This window comes from Lissotriton helveticus, chromosome 3_1 (assembly GCF_964261635.1).
Source record: "Lissotriton helveticus chromosome 3_1, aLisHel1.1, whole genome shotgun sequence".
Classification (NCBI taxonomy): domain Eukaryota; kingdom Metazoa; phylum Chordata; class Amphibia; order Caudata; family Salamandridae; genus Lissotriton; species Lissotriton helveticus.
In genome coordinates, this window is record NC_136061.1 from 806871491 (window position 1) to 806894522 (window position 23032).

A 23032-nucleotide genomic window follows, 5' to 3' on the forward strand; every position below is an offset into this window, starting at 1 on the left:
TGTTTATCAATACAATAACATAAGTCAGTAAATGTTACTATAGCAAAATGGACAAAGTCAGCCTGTTGTGCATGGTCACCACTGATCTTTTTTGCCTATTCTATTCCATATTCTTGCTGATATTTGGAGTCTATGCTCTGTGACACTGCTGTTCAATACCATAGTGCATGTGCTCTGACTCTAAAATGACACTGGTAAAATTGGTTTCACACAATTAATCTATCTAAGTTTCCTGTAATGTTGTAGAAAATGGAGCAGGAAATGCGCCAATGGCATCAACTTTAAATGCTACATGTGGGCTGTAGTGTGTATTTACACTACCCCCATACAACAAAAATATATGCTGGCACTTACTCATTTTGGTATTCACAGAAGGCACTTACTCATTGAGTAAGTGCCTTCTGTAATTACCAAAATGAGTAAGTGCCTTCTTTGAATACCAAAATGGTAGTTAGTTTTGGATTTTGTCTTAAGTTATCTGTGAATCGGGCCCGTAGTGAGTAGATTTTCTATTTTTAAAAAGCCCACATGTGATTAAAATATTTATTTCACACCTCTTCTTGGGAAAATGCTAGAGAAATGATTCAAATATATTTCCCAATTTGTTTTTATTCTTTGGTTTGATGTGAATCAGATTTGTTATACCTTTAGTTGAAATGTACCTTTATAAAATGTATTTGGCCAGCAGAACAACTGGCTTAAAATTAGTTTTGACACTCATCACAATTCCAGATGCCAATACACATTCTGATCTGGAATTATTAACCTAGCCTGAAAAAGGTAGACTGATCTGTGGCCCCCAAAATGCAGGGGATTCATCAATGACTTTACACTTTGGAGGGATTAGCTGTCTGGCCTGAGACAAGAATAACTAGCAAACAAATAACAGCCTTGACACTACCTATTTTAACTCTGAGTTGCCAAATGAGGATATTTCTATTCATTCCGAGAGCCCTCCTGAACCAACTGACATGAACGCCAGCTGGAGGGAGAACCAATTTGGAACCTACTAGACAAAAGTATACCTTATCTAAATAGGAGAGCTGTTTTGGTGAGAGTCAAAAATACTCCTGGTGGAAAAAGAGTTCAGCCATAAAAGCATTTAGGCCTTCTTGGAATTTGTGCAGTAAAGTGAAGAGGAAGTGCAGAAAACGGATGTGGATGCAGGGCAAGGAAATCTCCAAGACTGGCTAGTAACATTTTTCCAATCACTGGTTAGTGCACAGGAAAAGACTGACACTTCATCACCACCTCCTCAGAACATTCCCAAACCTGGGAACTACAGTTGAAAAAAAAGGCCATGCTGCAGGAAAGCAGACCGATGACACCTTGTGACCGAATAGCATTCAGAAATTTTAACAGCTCTCCAAGGTTCACATGGCTGACTTCATATTTCCTGGTTCTGGGATACAAAAAGTAGGACTTCTGATTCCAGAGAGACCCTACTGGAGACAGAGGACCGGACACTCAGGAGCCCTGGATGGAGAGAGATCCTGTTCCTTGGAGCCTGTCCTGATGACCTGAAGGCTTCAAGAGTGATCAGAGGGAACCTTCTCAGGATTTAGAGAAAAGCGGAATTTTTCAACCTTTGGAGAATGGGGCAGGGTACTTAGGCATGCCTATGGAGGTTGCACCCTAAGCAGGTAAAAAACAGATTTGACCCACTCTGAACTTTTTACTGCACTGAAAATGGGTATAGCCTGACATTGAGATGGAGTATTTTAAAACCATAAAATGTGATTGAGCCCAAATGTAAAACATAAAATGTGATCTCTGCTACTATAAAATCAATCATTGTCCCACTCTGAGCTTTTGATGCTAAAACCAACAGTTTCAGCAGGAGCTCGACTACAACATATCCAAATTCAAGGAACCCTTACCAGCCTAATCCTTGGGCCATGCCACACTGAATGATTTTGATTTACATTTCAGAGACTATCTCCAAATGTTAACATTTTAAATGAGGAACCTTCGTTGTGTATATGGCCTTGACTCCATTGCGGCCAGCTAGATATTGCACCTACATAGAGTAAATCAGCAGGCATTGCCATACTGATGCAGTTTTTCAGTTCCAAGCACATCCATGAAAGAGGCCATTTCTAATTTGACACTTGTGAGCCATAGATTCTAATGAGCTGTGTTAAAACGAAGTATGGAAGCTCAGACAAATCTTGTAGATGGTTATAGTAGATTTATTCTTGTGGTAATCTTATAGGTTCTCAGTTACAAAGATCCATAGTAAAATCTGGTAATGCCCCACCAGGAGCAGGGTCCTCTCTGCTCAGCCCTTCACATCAACTGATTCTCTGCTACATACAAACCAACCCCAACATTCCAAGTGACCTCACCACAGGCTGAGCAGAAAGGCAAAGAACCACAGTGGGGAGACTGCATAAGTAATAAGCACATTACAACACATCTCCCCCTTAATAAACAAAAACATTCAAAGAAACAGAAGAAGATAAAATACATGAAATAGAAGAAGATAAAATACACACGTCTGCAAAGAAAATACAAATGCACAAGTCTGGAATAGAAGAAGATAAAATACAGAAAATACACCAGTCAGGAAAAGAAGAATGCATTAAAACAATATATAACACATCCTTCCCCCTTAATAATGATCATAAACAATCATAAAATGCATAAAGATGGTAAAACACACTTACGACAGAAGAAGGGGACGCACTACCTTATAATACATCCGTCTTCTTGTAAATGATCAAAGACAAAAAAATAGTAAGACAAGAAAATACTTTGTCAATCCAACAAGTCCAAAACTGCACAAAATACCAAATGTGCCATATAATAAACCAAGAGAAAACTGCGGCAGAAGAGATCCACCTCAATACTAAACCAGCATAAAACTGGGGAAAGACAGGGATCTACAACCCTAACTACACAAAACCCAAAACCAAGGGTATCAGCAAAACTGATAGGGGAAGTTACTCTACACTAGAGGTAACCCACCACGTGTGTACCCGTCACACACAGTCTATGTAATGTGTATACATAACACATGACAACCAAGGAAAATCTAGGGTATCCCGTAACCCAAAACACTCATATTCTAGGGTATCCCTTAACCCAAAAACACTCTTGAACACTCTATGGGTATTTCTAAACCCAAAACAACAATTAAATATGAAGATGCAAAAACCCAAAACACTTCATAAACACTCAATGGAAAATGTCTAAACCCAAAACCACAAATTCTGAAATGGTGTGGAGATGCAAAACCAAAAACTGGAACTGCAACCACCCTCAAAATGACAATTTTAAGCTGTAAGATGACAAAAGATTGCATGTTAAACATGTTAAGCAATAAAAACAATACAAATCACATGATAAATCAATACACGTTGAGCCCCCATATTGCAAAACATATATGTTAAATTGTATATAAAACAAACCAACTCAAACACCGGTGAGCGATGTCTCACCCGAATTATCTCCATCCAAAAAAAAAAACATTAAACAAAAGAATCTTCTATGTGTCTCAACTTGCCCTCTGGAAATAATGGATTAAATCGTAAATCTTGAAAAACATCGCAGTCTAAAATCATGTAGAACCGGAGCTTGATCTTTGCTCCCGAGACATGACAAGAAATGTAGAAAAGTCACCATATCTGAATTGACAGAAGAATCCCACGGCGTGAAGAAAAACAAGTTGAAGCGAAATGGTCAGCATGCCTCGTACCCTCCATAAGCAACAAAAGGTCGCATCTAAACCTAAAATGGCGGCACGTACAATGACAACATTCCGGGTGGCTCAAAGTAGCTGCATGCACCAAAACGCCAGTGAACAGCGCAGCAGATGGTGCGTCATAATAGAGTATCGGGAAAATTACAGTCTAAAGATGTCACCAGAGAGAACTCAGATCCAAGGCACACACGAAGGTGAGCGCGAGCACATTTAAACTTTGAAAAGGCAGTTTGAAGTGGTAATAAAAACGAAATTACCAAAAGCATTGCTCATGCTCACTTATAATTAAAAATAAATATAGTCAAAAACACAACATTTCCTTCACGCTTTGCCTTATCTCTGCTTAAGCGATAAAACTGTCAAAGTCAAATCTTTTTCTTCACGCTCTCACTCATCTTTGTTCGAGCGAGAATAACCTTTAAGGTCAATTTCCCAGCTTCTCAGCCTCTAATCTGTTTGACGTTTTGTAGCACGGATGTTAAATAGTCGAGCAAACCATTGCTCAGTTCCTTGTAGATTCATTTACAAACGGACAGAAAGAGAGGAAGCAGTGGCACTTTTGATTAAAAAAAAAATTCTTCTCTTCTAGTGTGCACACGTGTAAATATTAATGAATAACATCGTAGAGGTTTCCACTTGACGAACAAATCCTCCTGTGTAGCAGTTCACAAATTAAATCACAGCATAACCAAAGGTACTCAATTAGCCAAAGTTAAACTCCAACACAGTTGAGGGTAAGGTAAGCTAAGCCCAACAGGAGTTATGTTCTGTTCAGCTAAACGATAATATTCAGAGCTCTGTAAAGATGAAGTAGAAAAGCCAAGTCCCAAAAGAGTATATTAATCCAAATCAGATCAAAGGCTGCATGTGATGGTGAGGGTTATTAACACATAAGTCTCACTTGACGGTCTTCCCCATCAACACATTTAAAACTCGCTTTGTTTCATTTAGGCAAATCATTTATATGCTGACACTTATCCAGGCTGTAGGCAATATCACCCAATACAATACAGCAACTTAAATAGTCTAATACAGTGAAGGAACAGGCACCTTGCGTTGTGGGCGACCGATGACAGGGTCACTGGTGGGGCATTTGGGGTGCGTAGTTTCTTCAAGTCCAAACAAACAGCCTGATTCATCATTCACCCGTTTTGCGAGCCCCTAATAGCGATTCATAGCGAATCGCTATTAAGGACTCGCAAAACGGTATTCATGTAGGAATTGCTAAATAAATAGCGATTCCTACACATTCCTTATTTGCGAGTAGCAAATTGCTAATCGCAAATAAGGAATAACTCCCCATTCATTCCTATGGGCCAAAAGGCCCATAGGAATGAATGGGGAGTATTCCTTATTTGCGATTAGCAATTTGCTACTCGCAAATAAGATAGCGATTTAAAGGATGCCAGGGTTGTCCAAAGGACACCCTGTAGCACCCCTTAAATGCACATTTGAACAGGTGTTGCGCACACACATGTCCAAAGGACATGTTTGTGTGTAACATGCAAAAGAAAAAAATGCACTAAAGTGCTTTTTACACTATTTTCGCAATTTACCACCAAGTCAGACTTGGTGGTAAATTGCGATCAAATATTGTGATTTCGCAATTTCTAATTGGTTGATGAATTGCATTTAAGGAATCTCTATTAGAGATTCCTTAAATCCAATTCCTCGCAAATATGCGATTTCGGTAATAGAGATTTTTGCATTTGGGATGATGAATCCCAAATGCAAAAATCGCACTCGCAAAGGGCCAGATTCTCAGAATCTGGCCCTTTGCGAGCGCAAATCAGCTTGATGAATCAGGCTGAAAGTTTCCATACGATAGAGAAATCGTTCATACCTTAAAGTCTTTAATTTCTTTAGTCTTGCTAATTCTAAAAGTCCATATTAGTAGCACGCAGGTTCTTTAAATCGTCGCCAGTGTTAAAACGAAGTATGGAAGCTCAGACAAGTCTTGTAGATGGTTATAGTAGATTTATTCTTGTGGTAATCTTATAGGTTCTCAGTTACAAAGATCCATAGTAAAATCTGGTAATGCCCCACCAGGAGCAGGGTCCTCTCTGCTCAGCCCTTCACATCAACTGATTCTCTGCTACATACAAACCAACCCCAACATTCCAAGTGACCTCACCACAGGCTGAGCAGAAAGGCAAAGAACCACAGTGGGGCGACTGCATAAGTAATAAGCACATTACAACAAGCTATTAATGTAGTCAATTGGAATGCCATCAACCCCATTCCCCAAAAAGCACACTTTTCAGAAATGCCAATGGACTGATCATATGAGAGGGATTTAGCAGGTGGCCAGTATGGTGCCATGGATCTGCAGGGTATCTCCCACCAAAGTCAGCTGTAGGTCACTGAAGGCAGAGCATTTGATTTGAGATGCTTAGTTCTACATTGATAAGCTATGCAAATGTTTTTATTGAGGCATGCACATTTAGAGAACCATCCAAGGTGACCCCACACTGGTTGTATTCAAACACAACCCCTAAAGTCACCAGTGACCTGAGGTAGATTAGTATAAAGAACAATGGTCCAAAACAAACTTGGAGTAAACAATAAATATGAAACAAATTTCAGTGCAGTATGAAACCATGCTTGGTGCTCAGACAGTTGTGATACTTGTAAGTGCATCTAGCAATGTGTGTATAATAAATATGCACATTCTTTTCATTTGTACAGGTCTGTCGTCATTGTCAATGGCATTTTGATCCACTATTAATGCAGGGTCAGCATCTGGACTCTGATCAAAATGAGCCAGAGTAGTTACTAAAGGGTATGGGGGAAACAGAAAAAGGTAATATTTATATAAATAAATAAAAAAATATATAGAGTAATTTAAACACAATGCAGCTTACACAATACAAGACACATATTCGAAGACCATTTACAGCCATCTCTTTAGTGTTTACATAATAGTTTACATAATACTCACATGAGGAACATGTTCTAGTGAGAGAGAGCTGGAGAAAGAAATCTAAAGAGAGGGTTGAATGAGCTGCAGGGTTGGAGTCAAAAGACATAGAAATAGGACCAGGAGTGGCCTGCCATGTTAGAAGAAATGAAAACAGAAATAGGCAGCAAACGGCCACATTGATGTAATGAAAGGGGTGACCATGTAAAAGAAGGTCCTCGATCATCACAGATTAACCCATGGAGATTTTAGAAATCGGACAGAACAGGAGGTTGCCCTATAGGTCAAATGAAAGGGGTAACAATAATGAGGCCTGGATTTTCACAGAATAGCACACAGAAAGAAGGGGCTTTTCAAGAAAATAGAGTCTTGTAAATACATTAATTTAAGAAAGGGATGCAAAAATCTTGGCCTAAATTCAAAGATCTCACACATCTCAGTGTCTCCACTATATGTCAAAACAATGTAAAAGTTTTAATTATATACAAGTATATCTAGATACTGATGGCGACAACAAGTGCATTCAACATTAATCTTCATGTCTCAGCCATTATTACAGCAAGATAGTCCAATCTTCCTTTTCACTGAGCTCAGAATTCATGGTATCCAATCACAGAATCCACTTCAATTCTTCTTTGTTGAGTAAGAGAGTGATGTTCCCTCCTCTACTTGGAGTCTTTATATTGCACATTACTTGCCACTGCAGATCACCATTACAGTGATTGTGTTGATCAAAATGTTCTACTAAGGAAGCAGTAAGGACCTTACTCCTGAGCCTGCTCCTGTGTTGATATTTTATGATATTGATTTATTATTTCGTGTTGTCCTGGCCAATATACACCAGTTTGCATTGACAGAAAATATTTTACACCACATTGGAGGTGTTGCAATTTCAAAAATTCTTGAGGCTGATTTTAAAACTTCCATGGGCAAATTAGTTTGATTCAATGGTGAGAGAACAGACATAGCACCAATTGCACTTGTAATGTCCCAGCAATTGTGGCATTCACCACATGTTAGTAACAGTGCATGGGGGTGGGTATATGATAGAATAATGGCATGGACCAAATGATCTTTAAGACTTTTACCTTTATTAAATGCATACAGAAGGCTTTGATGTTTACGGTCCACAGCTGTGAGCTTGCTCCAATGTTTAATACATTTTGCAACCAAGTTAGAGACAGGTGAGAAGCCATAACACATACTAATTTATTTAATTTGTCTTTCCAATTGGGTAACAGGAAAGTCTCTCTAGACAGTACCTGGCTCTCTTCATGGATCACGCCACTAGCCATTTGGGATAACTTCTAATGATCCATTTTTCTGACAATATCTGTTATTCTTTGAATTTTTTTATTTATTTACTTTTCTGTCTTAATGAGTCCCTTAAAGATCTGGGGTGGTGTTTAGAATAGGCAAGAAGGGCATTTCTTTTGGTTGGCATACAAAAGAAAAGAGTATGGTGTATAATTCACCATTCTTGACTTTAACAGTTGAATCAAGAACATTACAATTAGACATGGGGCAATGTATGGTGAATCCTAGTCCATCACAGTTTTGATTAGGCATGAATATTTGTGAGAAGCGTATGTGAGCCATCCGATATCAAAATGATGTTGGCAATATATTGTTTCCATAAGAACATCTGGCTGCAGTGTGAATTAGAGGGTGATAATCTCTGGTGGAACTGCATTTGTTGGAGGTGAGAAAGTTGAGGGGGCTTGAGGACAGTAACATCTGAGAGATGGGATTAGATGGATGGTCAAAAAAGGAAGTCCAGCAGCTCTGTCTGAAGTTCTAAAAAGTCTGTCCTTTCATTTGGAACAAATGATAGACTTTTAGTAAGTAAGGAGATCCCACTGGAAGGTAGCATGTATGTGGACAAGTTGAAAATAGGGATGCCCTGTAGTACATCCTGGGTGCGTGTGATGACCTACATTCCTGAATTTTGATGCGGACCGGTGTTGTCTGAGAATCATGTGATTCTTAGTTTCGGGATGGACTACAATGGTAAGATTTGTGGTGTATCCGTCGTTCTCCTGGCGTATTGCTGAACGTATTCTGGCCTCTCCCTTTCCCTAGATTCAGTCTGCGTGTATAGCCTCATTCTAAAAATTGTGTTTTCCCTTAAGAATGGACGAACTGCTAATGCCTTCCCCCTAGTCTGTGCTATCACTGGAATCCTCTGATGTTTCAGAAAATGTCAAACTTTTTTGTATATTTAACCAACAAACAGGCGGCACTGACTGGTATTGAATGATGTTGATTAGTAGAGAAATCGTTTGTCAGCTATGGGTAGGTTTTTCTGTTTTATAGGTTTGAATGCCCCTCTTGATATGGTGGCTTTCTTTTCCAGTTCTATTCTGTTAAAATGTTACTCTGGTGTTGATAATGAGATCTGATTCTTTTATCTGCTTCTCAAGATCAGCAATTCTTTACAAGAGTGTCTTGGAGTGTTCAAGGGCAGTATCAATGCCCAAGACCATTGAGTGCCTAGAGTATGTGGTGCCTATGTAGTTAATCTCCAATTGTATTTCCTGTCTTCGCTGCAGACCCCAAATATGATTTTCACCTCCAGCTCTAATGGAATATTTTTGACTTGAGGTATTTAGTCAGCTTCTTAATCATGAATTAAAGGCTGACTATGTTTTTTTCTGATATTTGTCTAATTGGCCTAGTAAGTTCATGGAGGAGTAGTGGGTGTGTCTGAAAGATAAGTACGCAGAGGACACCATTAAATGTTTTTGTCTGTAGTCTTCTGAGTAAGTTGGTGTAAAAGTTGACAAAACTAATTATGTCAGAATGGGGTGGGGAGATGAAAATATAAGAGGGAATGGGAGATGGATAGGGGTATAAATAGAGAAGGGAGACTCACTGAGTGATTACCAAATGCAAATAAATCCCTTGCAATCAGTCGGTTGCACATAAAATGTATTCAAACACAAAGGAACACTCTTAAGTCACTAAAGACCTGCGGTATCATAGAAGCATAAATAGCAGTGGTCTTTACACGCATAATAATATTATGGGCTGCCTTTGTATAACCTAAGTGTGATACACACATTGCTAGATGCACTTGCAAGTATCACAACTTCCTGAGTACGGAGCACGTTTTCGCATCTCACTGAATTTTTTTTTCTGATTATTGTTTGTTCCAAGTTTCATTTGATTAATATATATTATAAAAATGTTGTTTAGTATAAACGTTTCTTTTCTATAGACAATAGTACTGTGTGTGTAGAGACCACTATTCTTTATACTCCTATGCTGGTTGTGACCTTTCTGAGAAGAGAAACATACTGATTCACCAAATGCAATTTTGTGACCAGTGTCATCAATCTCTCACACATTGCAGTATAACGCCATATGAATATTTGTACACCTGGTACATCATCAGTGTCTTGTACCTGGAGCATATATAAAATGGTGTCATTTTAGAGGATTAAGCTCAAAGTGTTCATGATTATTAGGAATATTTTTCTGGAAAAAGTATTCACAAATTGAAAGTTCAGTATCAACTATTAGTTTTGAGAGTCATGTAAATCATCTCTGTAAAGTATCTTTACCAGTTGTAGATCTAAATAAAACATATGTACGCTTTTGGGACTGAGAGGCCATGAGAACAGATGGATTAATCAGTGAAATGTATAATGTGGCCAATCGTTCTATTTATTGATGCATATATTTATTCATTCATTTAGAGTTCACATTGTATTTTAGACAACTGCTTTGAAAAGGTTCAGTGTTATAACCAAGGGACTCATTTAAGGTTTGGATGACCAGCAGTCAAACTGCTGTTGAAGCAGAGGCACCTGCAGCACCAAGGCTGACAAATCAAGATTTGTGCACTACAGAGATGGAAGTTTTTCCGCCAAACATCCCTCATATGCATTTAAGTAGTTGCTTAATTGAAAATAAAGTTCATGGTAGAAAGTCCAAAATGCTTTGATATCTCTGTATTGAGGATGTTACATCATCTCAGTGATTCCTAGAGTTTGGACTACCAAAGGAGGGATCCAGTTCCAGGAATCAGATACCTAATGTCCATTATGTGCTGGAAATTGCCTCTCAGAGCGATGGCTGAATTTTAAGGTTTTTCCTGTGTGAAACTACTATTTTTCAGTTGCAGTCCTGGCGGCAGGTCCCATGACAAGAATCATCTCACAGATGCACCCATAACTGGATTCTTCTATGAAATTATTTCCAACAGTAGCAGGACTCTAAAGAGAGATTCCACAGTAGTAGAGCCAGTAGTTGCTATGCTCATTTCTCATAACCTCAATGAGGTGGGGAAACAAATATGTTTGTGGATGAGTTTCTCACTAAGTTTCCAAATTAAGGTCAAAACACAAACAACATCTCAGTGAGAAAAAGGTATAGGTGTACCAAGGGAGATTAAAAAAACAAATATGATTCATATGTGCATGTTTTAAAATAAAGTAAATCACAAAATAGGCCGAGGAAGGCTGTTTAGTATATAACGTTTTTTTTGGGGTGTGCGTTATACAATGTACATGTATCTAATAAGGATTTGGTACATTTATTTTTCAGAACCAGGTATATGACCCACCAAAAGATGTATCAACGTGCTGTGGTAGATGTAGGAATGTCTCTTGTCTTCATCCTTTATTGAATGGATCACTTGCCAGCCATCGGGTAAGCATATCCATGATATTTGTTCGAACCAATTGCGAACAAATGTCAAACTCAATGTCAGTCAACTGGCCTGAAACAAGTTTTTTACTTTAAAGTCATGTACATGTGAATATCGTGTGCTTTTGGAATTGTTGTAAGTAAATCAATGGCCCTCAGTTCTTGTGTTACATCCCAAGACAACCACATTATGAAATTGTGCAAATGAGAAATGGCACAGGTACAAACTAGAAGCATTACAGAGTTAAAACTGAGTATGGTGGTACATCGATGGTGGTCTGTTAATGTCTCCATATCACATTAGAATAAGCCTTCACTGTGAAATGTGGTGTTGAATGCTAAGCATTGATTGAAAAGTGGTCTTAGCTCCTCACAAAGATTACAGAAGCAGTAATTTATACTGGATCATCTTCTGGCTCCTCCTAGAATACATTAGTGGCATGTTTCATTTCAGGGCGCATGTACACTACTTCACTGAGGAGCAACTTAAAGAAGCAACCATGAAGTAGAAAGTGATGTCAGTGGAACTGGAGGCAGAGCAAGATGTCATCTTGGCCACTGCCCTCTGTTCAGAGCTTCCAAGGTTGAAGGTTCCTCTTTAGTTTGTGTTTAGAGGTTGAGCATAGTCTCCCCTTTCAGGGTGTGAGCAAATGGCGTCAAGTGGAGTTGATATTAGATGCACCATGTTAAAATGATAAATGTGTGGGTATGGAGTGATACATATGAATACAACTAACCATACGTTTCCCCCAAAGGCATAAAAATCTGCTCTCTGGTGTGCTATTTTACCGGTTTGTTCAGTAACAGTAAAAGCTGCTACCAGAGTTTAAATACTATGTGGACCGATCCACAAAGATCCTCTGCAGCCGTGGAGGAGGCCCCACAGTAATGGCAAGGGATCTGCACTCTTAAGAGGACCTCCACAATGTGTAACTGTAGTATGGAGGTCGCGCCACAACTTCGGGACCCCCGCCATTACTGTGGGGCCTCTGCCTTGACTGCGGGGCTTCCACCATGTGTGCTGAGTACCTTTGTGAATCAGGCCTTGAGTGACAATAGGAAGCATCAGGATATTCACTCATTGCTAAAAGCTTCTTCCGAGGACTCTCAAATATATCCTCTCACTTTGGGAGCTATGGGAGATGCAACAGTGTGGACTATGAATGCCCTGACTTGGTTTGCCACAAGAGTTGCATATGATCGATCAACTCCATCTGGCGCACTTGCAATTTTTATTGGTGGTGAATGATGCTAAACAGACACCAGATGCAAATTAATTTGGTTGTGTTCTGCTCTAAAAGCACACATAGGTCCCTCACTGACAATATTCTCATGGAATTTGTGTTGTGGAATATTGTCCAAGATCGGATTCCTTTTGTACTTGATATCCATTGCATTTGTTTTCTCAAAATAATAATTTGACCAACAAATTACTTTTTCAATAATTTTGATTATTGTCAACCTAAATCCTTCCAAGCACCTTGAAGCTGAGGTTCAAGAATGTGCTCCAGTTGCACAGTGAACCTAAGTCCTGTGATGCAAGAGTTATCTCAAACATCTAGCGATAGGATGAACAGCTTTTTCTAATCATGTATTTATAGTATGTGAACTCTGTGGACCCTTTTGAAGCTCCAGGAATGTGTAACACATCATAATCTAATCACACTGGCAAAATAACTGTTCTCTAGCCTAGTAGCACTGCCCAGCAAGCCAGGTGGGTTTGACCCAGAAGCTACCATTATTCTCTCTAAGGCCCTGATTATGACGGACCCACAACATCTGGGTAAAAATAGAGTACCTGGTGATAAGCATTAGCATAGGATGCCCTATTTGCCAGGAACACAGTTTGCATGTGATTCTCTCATTTGTGCAGCCAGGTCTCGGGACTCATGTTCACCAATCTAAAACACTAAACAATAGAGCAACTGCGGCCGGTCCATTGGGGCTGAGTGGCCATGCCCCCCCCCCACCTTTTGCCCCTCATGAACAGTGTCTGTCAGGCTGAACAAGGGTCATCCTAACAGACACAGTTCATTTTCAGGTCAGGGAGCCAGGAGCCAGACATGAGCTAAATGTGTAGGCTCCTGGCTGCCTGAGCTGAACTTTGCTGGGTTGAGGAAGTCACAGCTTCTTTGGGTGTGACCTCCTCAGCTCAGCAAGTGTCCCTGAGGCCCTGCCCTCAATGACAAGGAGTAGCATCACTGATTGCCTCACACCTGGGCACTTCAGTTTTAAGCCCTGAAGCACCCAGAGACGCGTGTCAATCAGTGACACTTCATCACAGAGTGGGGTGGGGTCAGCAGTCTTGCTGAACCCATCCCACTCTGTGATGACGTTGGGACTGCTGCCCTCCCAAGGGAAGGTATCAGTCACCAGCCTACTGGGACCTCGGAGGCAGAGTTGTAGGTAAGTGTGTGTGTTTTTTAAAAGTAATATTTGGTGCATGTATGTATGTTTGGTTGGTAATGAATGTTGTGAATGGATGTGTTTGTGTGTGTGTGTGTATGCAGGTGTGTGAATGCATGGCTGTGAGTGTGTATGTGCATGTGTGTGTCCCACCAGCCCCCTCCCTCCTACACGTACTGGCAGCCACTGCACTAGAGTGTGATTTAATTCTTATATTTACTCATTGTGGACAGCGATAAATTTGAGATAATTACCGTGGTCATTGTCACCAACCCTAACAAAGGGTTCGATATTTCTGCCCAGAGGAAAATCATTAAAAACGTGTGTGGTTTCTGCACACCTGAGTGATTCATTGGGTATAAGGTGACCTAATCAAATATGAAGCAGGAATATAAAACGGAAGCCCAGCTAATGTTTGCAAAAAATCGCTAATCCCTAATTGGCAAATGAAACTTTCCAGTAAGACAATTGTATTTGGTGCAGGAAATATACACATTGCATAAAAGGTTAAATGTTACCTGTGTATTGAAGCACACATTGTGCCATCCGCTAGACTGATGAGAAAAACGTGACCTAAGAGCCTGCTTACTGCAGCTTTTAAACCTGTAGATTGGCCTTTCAATATAATCCTTTGTGAGAGGACGGAACCCTACTTTTAAATATTACGCGTTACCCTTAGGTGTGCCTTGTTGCCCACAAGTTAGGGTGCCTAGTATTTTAAGGTGGAACACGCAAAAATGTAAGGTTGGTATGTACCTACAATGACTAGCCCCCAAAATGACTCATTGCTGAAAGAGTGTCCAGAAGTCATCCCCACCAAATGGCTAGTGATTTCTTTAAAAAAAAAAGTGGTGCCTCACCCCAGCTCATCAGATGACATCAGGGTCTGTGGATGAACAGAAGAGAACTGAACCTGCTGTCTGCGACCAATTTAGAGCTCTGAATGGCTGAACCTGATACCACTTGTACACTGGATTAAGGCGTGGACTCCATGGGTCATTTGGCTGATTTCCTGTATAGCTACACTGACATCAAAAGTTGCTAGAGGCCTTTTCATGGCGTGACCAGCAGGGCTGGACGGGGAACGAAAACCGGCCCTGGCAAAGAGCTCGGCTGCCACTCCGGGGGGCAAGGGGCACGCTGGGGGTGCGGCCGAGCTCTTTGCCGGGGCCGGTTTTCGGCCGATTTTGTTACAGGGCCGATTTTGCAGCTATGCTTCAAAAACGGCCCTGTGACAAAAACGGCCCACAGGGGGCCAAGACCAGCCCCCACCCTTGCGGGGCACCAGGGGATTGCCCGGTGCCCGCAACGGCCAGTCCGGGCCTGCTGACCAGTTGAACAGTGTACCAGCTCCATCTCTGTCAGTAAGAAATCGTGTCTAGTTCCGAGCAACCATGAACATGAACTTTTGATTGCCACTTTTTTGTCAAAATTAATTTTGTTCTAAAACCTTAAAAATTCATATCTCTACCCTGATTAGATTTTAATCTTCCTGTGCCATTTTCATATTAAATTGTTGCTGATTTTTTAAAATTCGTTTTTCTTGTGTTGGTTTTGAACTTTTAATATTTTTTTATATTTCTAAATACGTTGCACACTTTTCTTGAGTTACGCCTGTCAGCTCTTGTTCATGGCTATCTCTTCAATTGAGCCTAGGTTTAAATTATTGAAACTGTGAGCCTGATTTTACAAAGGTAATCTTACACTTACACTCATGTAGATTTCCTATGGTTTGCTAGGCACAAAGGGATTTACGAGTAGTATCTTTAAAATTGCGGAGTCTCTGCACATAAAAAGATAGGTATTTGTATATGCAGTACTTGTGACATATAACCCTCCGTAGGGCTACCCATGATTCATGATAGGAGGGATGGAGACGAGATTGATGCACACTGCAAAATATGGCTAGGCTCCTCACTGGCAACAGCTAAAATATGCATATTGCTATAGTGTTCTCAAACACAACCGGAAATATTAGAATGGCCAGCATTGATGACTGTCTTAGTGGCTTTTGTGAAAACGATCTACAGATTTTATGATCAAATGGCTAAATCTGAGAGTGTTTGAACTCCCTTTTCGAGAGCCTCTCATAGTTCTCTGTTTTTGTAATACTTTTTTCACTACGTATACGCAGGGCAGACAGAAAAGTTAAAACTTGCCACCCAGTGTTTGAACTTCTTTATTTGAAAGCCTCTCATAGTTTTCTGTTATTTATTACTTTTTGTATTACATGTAGGCAGGTCAGACAGAAATGTTATAACTTGGCCACCCAGAACTTCCCAATAGTACTCTATATGTCACTATAAATAAGACAGTCAGACATCACCCATGTACAGTGGTAGGCCACTGACCGGGAATGTAATTATAGTTTTTTCTTTCTAAGTGGTTCCTGCATTGTTTACTTATTTCTAATAGCTGCCTGTGTGATCCTAGTTTAATTAGAATGGAGAGCATACTGACTGTAATAATATTTCAGTTTCGTTGGAGAGAAAGTGAGTTGATGGTCTAAGGTGTCACAATATACAATCTAGAGCTTGCTTTGTTTTATTTAGTTGCTTAATTTTATATAATTGGTCTAACGTAGTCTTATTAAGTGGTATCATACAGTGCTGTGGCTTTTAAAATGTATAGATTGCTTTTACTTCTGAAATATATAGATTGCACATATTTTTATGAATTCGGAGTCTCTGCACAATAAAAGATAGTTATTTTTATGTGCTGAACTCCGCTCTTGCAAAGATACTACTCGTGAATCCCTTTGTGAATAGTAAACCATCTTTTTTTTCTGGAGATTTATATAGTGTGAACTTGACCCGAAGATATCAGAGTGCTTCACATGAGCACCAGTTGCGTTACACAAGGACACATTCATTTTATTTTGTTAGGCACAGGGAGATTAAGTGATTTGCCCAGAACCACAAGATGTTAAGAGTTGTTGCCGAGACTTGAACCTGGTTCCCCAGATTTGAGGTTGAACTCCCTAACAGTTAAGCCACATCCTCTCCACGACTTACATGAAAGTGCAAGTTTACCTTTATGAATCTAACACTGAGGGCCTTAATTATGATGTCGTGCGTCACTTTTACGACAACGGTGCGTCACTTTTTGTGACGCACCAGCAGCGTAAAATATGTTCCGTGTTGCACCATATTTACAAAGTGACGCATCTAGGTAGATCATCACTTTGTAAACCCCTGTGCCACATTATACCTGCGCCAGGTATAATGTATGCGTGGGGCGTCCTGATGCAAGAAAGGGTCATAGAAGTGACGCAGTGAAATCTATAAGATTTCACTGCGCCACTTCTAGGACGCAAATGCGTCAATATCTTACGCCTGCCTCACAGGCTACCTGCTCAGCTTCTGTAAAACTACGGCTCGTACAACTGTTTCCTTGCTGACCCGTGTTTTTAAAGAGGCGCAAAGTGTGGAGAATAGTGACAGGAGTAAAATAGGTTGTACATTTCACTGATTCTAAAACCTGGAAAGGACCAGCATAGGTACATAAACTACAGACATATCTTACTCTTAAATACTGATGTCAGTCAGTCAAATTAGTCTTTATTTGAATTCAAATTCATAAAAGACATATATACATTTAAAACAATAATCCAAACATTAAAAAACAGTTTCGTTATTCACAAGTTACAGAATTCAGAGGTCCCTTAATAGTTCCATAGTTGTCAAGTTCATAAATACTATAAATAGTTAAAAGATATCGTCCCTGCACCCACTTTTTTAAAAAAAACCAGGTACGTTAAAACAGATGGGAATGTTCCTGTCTCATTAAACATCATGCAGTCAACCCCTGTGCTCGTAGGAACCACATGCCATGTAAAAATTTAGATATTGCAATTATACAAAAATCATTCTCATCAGTTCTTAAAATTTTAAGAACTTCTGTGCCAGAAGTAATACCCAACATATGGCATGTCGGCCTAACCCATTTATGTCTCAGGTTCTTATATATTGGGCAAATAAAAAGAACATGGGCGATGGATTCCACTTGCTCAGGACAAAAAGGGCAATCCTTGGTTGTTCCGGTACCCCATTTGCTAGTAAAAGATTTTATTGGAAGGGTACCTATCTGATATTGATGGTACCATTTCCTATCACTTGGGACTGTAATGAGATTCCAATATTTTTCATATAGTGGAACATGTTTGGTCTCTAGAAAAACCTTAGACAGTGAATTACTCGTCAAAGACGAGAATCTTTTGACCATCACCATGTTCCAGTACAATCCCTTAAATTCTTTATGTGAAGGAAATGGGGAACTAGTTGACTTGAGCCACAGCTGGTTAAGTCCCATATCACTCAGGACCAACCTAACCTGCTTCAGCCAAGGGATTTTTCCTGCTCCACACGTATCCCTAACCTCCAAAAGAGCATGAGCATACTCCGCTAGTTCCTCTGTGACCCAAAGCCTCCTCCAATATGCCACAGGTCTGAAACGGGCTAAATCCTCCAGGAATTGACTGCCCAGATCGTAAAAGAGTGGTATAAGAGGAGTAGATTGTGGTAAGCCCCGTAAAAGAGTGGTATAAGAGGAGTAGATTGTGGTAAGCCCAATGATGTCAAAATGTTGGCATAAATTCTGGCCAATAGCTTGAAGAAAATAATACCTAGCATTATACATAAAAACCAAGTTGGATTTGTTCCAGGTAGATCACCATGTAACCATCTGAAAATGCTATTACATTTGATTTGGAAAATCAGACACAACAAAGGAGAGATGGTTACCCTCTCACCTGATGTGGAGAAAGACGATCAAGTTGAGTGGGAATACCTCTTCAGAGTAATTTCCAGAATGGGCATGGGAGATCCACTTCTTACCATGCTCTGTTTCTCATACAAGATGCCCTTGGCTCAGGTCAACAACAGCAACTTACTCTTGGGTATAAAGAGGGACACAACAAGGATGTCCCCACTCTTCCCTTCTATTCCTAATCATGCTAGAAGCACTAGCAATTGCTATTAGCACTGCACCTAAAATCAGAGGGATACGAACAGTGACTAGAGAGGCTAAACCTATGCTGTGAATGTGAATGCAATTTATAAAGCACACACTCATGCCCGAGGGCATCTTGGCTCTATCAGAAGAAGGAATAGGTGCTGAAATTATTTGAAAGCATAGTTCTCTTGCAGGAGATCCACTACCACTTAGTCTTGTGAGAAAAGCCAGGTCTTCACAGACTTTCTGAAGATAAGTAAGGAGGGGCAGTTGTTAGTGTTAATGGTAAGCTGTTCCAGGGCACCTCAGTAGCCCTAAAAAAGCTCCTACCACCCCATGTAGTGCTCCTATAATGGGGGACAGTCAGATTCTTGGCAGAGCCTGAATGGAGAGTCCTTCCTGGAATATACCATATAAGCTTGCCCTTGAAGCAATACTGTCCCAATCCATACAATTATTTGTAGGTCAGACAGAGGGCTTTAAACTTACACCGTTTTCTAAGTGGAAACCAGTGAAGTTTCCTGATGGCGTCTTTAACCAATTCATATTTTGGTATTTTGAAAAGAAAGCGTGCAACTGCATTCTGCAGCGTCTGGAGCCTCCTCATGGGACCTTCTGCAATATTGAGATATAGACTGTTGCAGTAGTCAATCCTCGAGAGTACCAGATAAATAATCACAGTTTTTAGGAGCTCCAGAGATGAAATATTGTCGATCTTCTATACCCTTCTCATGAAGCAGAAAGAAACAGAAGTAATTCTGTTCACCTACTCTTTGAGGTTCATCTCATTATCTAAGAGAAAGCTGAGATTCTTCACTTTATTAGTGGGTTCGAGAAGAGGGCCCAACTCGGGAGGCCACCAATACAATGTACAAAAAGAGGGGTTTTTGCCGAAGATCATAAGCTCCATTTTTGTGGTATTCAGTTTCAGACAGTTTTTGTCCATCCAGTTAATCACATTTCTCATGCACATCCTGAAGGCAGAGCGTGTCTTCTCATCAGCATTGTTAGTGACACCACAATTTGGGTATCGTCGGCGTATGATGCCAGGAAGAAACCAGAATTCTTAATGAGAGTTGCTATTGGAGTAACATTTAGATTGAAAAGTGTTGGGCTCGGGGCTGAACCCTGCGGAATTCCACAGGGTAAGGAAAACATACTTGATGTAAAATTGCCCAGTGATACGTTTTGTTGTCTATTTAGCAAAAATGATTAGAGAAGCTCTAGTGCTAGACCATTTATCCCTAATCTCTGCATACGGCCAAACAAGATCTCATGGTTGACTGTATCAAATACCACGGCAAGATCCTAGCAGGATGTGTGCCGCTGTTCCTCCATTGTCCAGCTTTTCTCGGATATCTTCCATCGCAATTATCAGAGCAGATTCTGTACTCCAATATTTTCTAAACCCATGCTGTGGGTCATCCAGGAGGGAATTTTCCTCAATGTATTCAGAGAGCTTTTCATTCACCACTTTTTCCACCAGTTTGGCACCAAAGGGGAGTCTAGATATAGGGCGATAGTTGTTTGTATTCAAAGCATTCACATTTTCCTTCTTTAGTAACGGTAGAACAGAGGCAACTTTCCATTATGCTGGAAAAATACCCTCGCTCAACATTTTATTAAGAATTTGTCCCAGATTACATGCCAATCGTACAGAGATCTGGTGCATTATCTTGGGTGGGTATTGGCAAGGATCTTGCGGGGAACCAGATTTGATTGAAGGGATTAGGTTAATAAATTGTTCTTCCGATGTGGCCCTAAAGTGGGAGAAATTAGAGTGCAGAGATGTAGGAGTTGAGGGCTGCCCGTCCCATTGGATGGTGGTCTTGCCTGAGTTGAAATCATTAAAGATATTAGTAACCTTTTTTTAAAAAAAGTTGGTCAAAGTGTCACAAACATTTTGATTGTTTACTGCAGTGTCCGGGCTCACTGGTATCACCAATTTTTTAATTACTTTAGAGGACAGTTTTATTTGGAATATGAGCGGATTTAATCTGATCAGAATAATATTTAGATTTAGCAGATATAATAATAAATGTTTTATGCTCTGCTGATTTATTCTTATAGATAGATTTCTCCATCTCTCCATATTTGTTTTGCCATTTCTGATCCTGCCTGCGGCAATCTTGCCTCGAATTTCTAAGGGTTTCATTATATTAGGGCTGGGAAACTTTCCTTTTAGTTGTGGATCTTTATTTAACTGGGGCCATACTGTCTAGCTCCGAGTTTAGCCATAACAAGAGGTTTTCCACACTCTACTCCAGATTATCGGCTGGTTTCCAAGGAACCGAGGAAAGGACAGCTTTCAGTTCGACCGGCTGTATCTTATGCCAGGTTCTGCTAGGAGTTTGTTGAACTATATCTCTGTGTATAGAGGTCTTCCCCATCTTTACCTTCCAGTTAACTGCCCAGTGATCTGTCCAAAGAGGAAGAGATGGGAGAAGCTTAATGTTTACATGACTTGAAAAAACACTCATCAAGCATATGTCCAGCCTTGTGCCTTGGACCTTTAGAAACTAGAGATAGCCCTAATGCCTGCATTGCATTAATTAGTTTAAAGGAGTCCGCGTTGGTTTCATTTTCTAAATAAAAATTAAAATCACCTAACACAGAGAAATTGGCATTAAGAAGGTATGATTCGAGAGTCATACTTAGTTCATCAGTAAAACTATTTCTTGGTCCCGGAAGACTGTAAATAAGGAGTCCCCTAAATGGCTCCAGGTCAAGTAGTTGTATTGAAAATACTGTAGCCTCGAAGACCGATGTAGCTTATGGCTCAAAGGTGGTTTTAAGGTGAGAACAAAAATAACTGCTATGCCCCCCTTTTTTCTATTTGCCTACCTTACCGATAAATGGCGTAACTTGGTGGAGTGGCAGCAACCCTTTCTGGACCCAAACCGCATCTGCCCATGTTTCAGTTACGAAGGCAATATCTATTTGATGCGTTTGGACCATGTCTGCACACTCTAAATGGTGCTTTACTAAAGACCTGGTGTTTAGTAATATACATACGAAGGTCCCCTATGTTAGCTTCAATCTGTTCTTTGTTCCTGATCAAGTGACATAGTTTTGATTGAGTCGTTGGCTGAAGTCAGAAACGGAACCCTAGAAAGAGTTGTGATACAAGTGTTACCAATAAGGTCAGAGTGGCCTTCATCCTTCGGTCTTAGCCCCAGTAGGGCATCCCATGAGTATTTAATGATCCCTGTAGGGGCTAAGGACAACCGGCCAGGGGGACAGGTGCTGGGAGCAGTCCAGGCACGGACGGGTGCAGACGGGCTTGACTTGGGCATGCCCGCTGCGAGCGTCTGCTGCGCGGTGACACCATCCTCTGTTTTATTTAATCGTATGCCGTAACTCAGGGAGAAGACTAGTCCATCTCCCTCTCAAGATGGCAGTTGAAAGTGGCCCTATGGAAGTGAGGAGACCTAGAAACTAGCCCTCCCGCCACACAATCAGCAAAATTGCAGCGGCGGACCTGGGAGGAGTGGCAAAAGCTAAAACAAAGCTGAAACGCAGTAAATATCAAATCCAAGATGGTGGTCGAAACTGGCCCTACGGAAGTGAGGAGACCTGGAAAACAGCCCTTCCTCCACACAATCAGCAAGATTGCTGAGGCAGACCGGGGAGGAATACCAAAAGCTGAAACGAACCTGAAACACAGTAAATATCAAATGCAGCTAGAACAATGATACAGATACCAGTTTACAAACGATAATAAAATTACAAGTTTTCAAAAGCAATGATTATAAGATACAAATTACTTTAAAAACATGCAGACATGCAAATACCTATCTGCAGCTTAAAACACTGCGCGTCGGCACCATCGTACATTTTATCTAATCGAAGGCCATAACTCTAGGAGAAGACTAGACTGTCTCCCTCCCGAGATGGCGGTTGAAAGCGGCCCTAAGGAAGTGAGGAGACCTAGAAACCAGCCCTTCCTCCACCCAATCAGTAAGATTGCTGCGGCGGACCGTGGAGAAATTAACCTGAAACGCAGTAAATACCAAATGCAGCTGGAACAATGATACGGATACCAGTTTACAAACGATAATAAAATTACAAGTTTTTAAAAGCAATTATTATAAAATACAAATTACTTTAAAAACACACGGACATGCAAATACCTATGTGCTGCCTAAATCCTGCTGTAACGGATATTATCATACTGGTGATGACTCCGGACTCTTCAGTGCAGGAATTCATTCTATAATATCATCCTTTTCCACCTTGGCAGGATATTAAATAAATTGGACAAAGTGTGACGCTATGTCAATGTCTAGAATCAAGGCATCGAGTACCCTGAAAGACTATTCTTTCAAATGAGCCCCATGCAACTAAAATATCTTTAAATACTGGTAAGCTCTAACATAAAGGCCATGGCACAC

The 23032-nt window shown here is 40.4% G+C and overlaps 1 protein-coding gene across 1 annotated transcript in view; it reads left to right on the plus strand.

The window, feature by feature from the left end:
- OTOG (otogelin) overlaps nucleotides 1-23032 on the plus strand; it is a 1048712-nt gene that overhangs the window by 958685 nt on the left and 66995 nt on the right. Inside the window, exon 51 of the mRNA XM_078682941.1 lies at nucleotides 11178-11282. Coding sequence (XP_078539067.1) covers nucleotides 11178-11282 — 105 coding nt within the window. The remainder of the gene's footprint in view (nucleotides 1-11177; nucleotides 11283-23032) is intronic.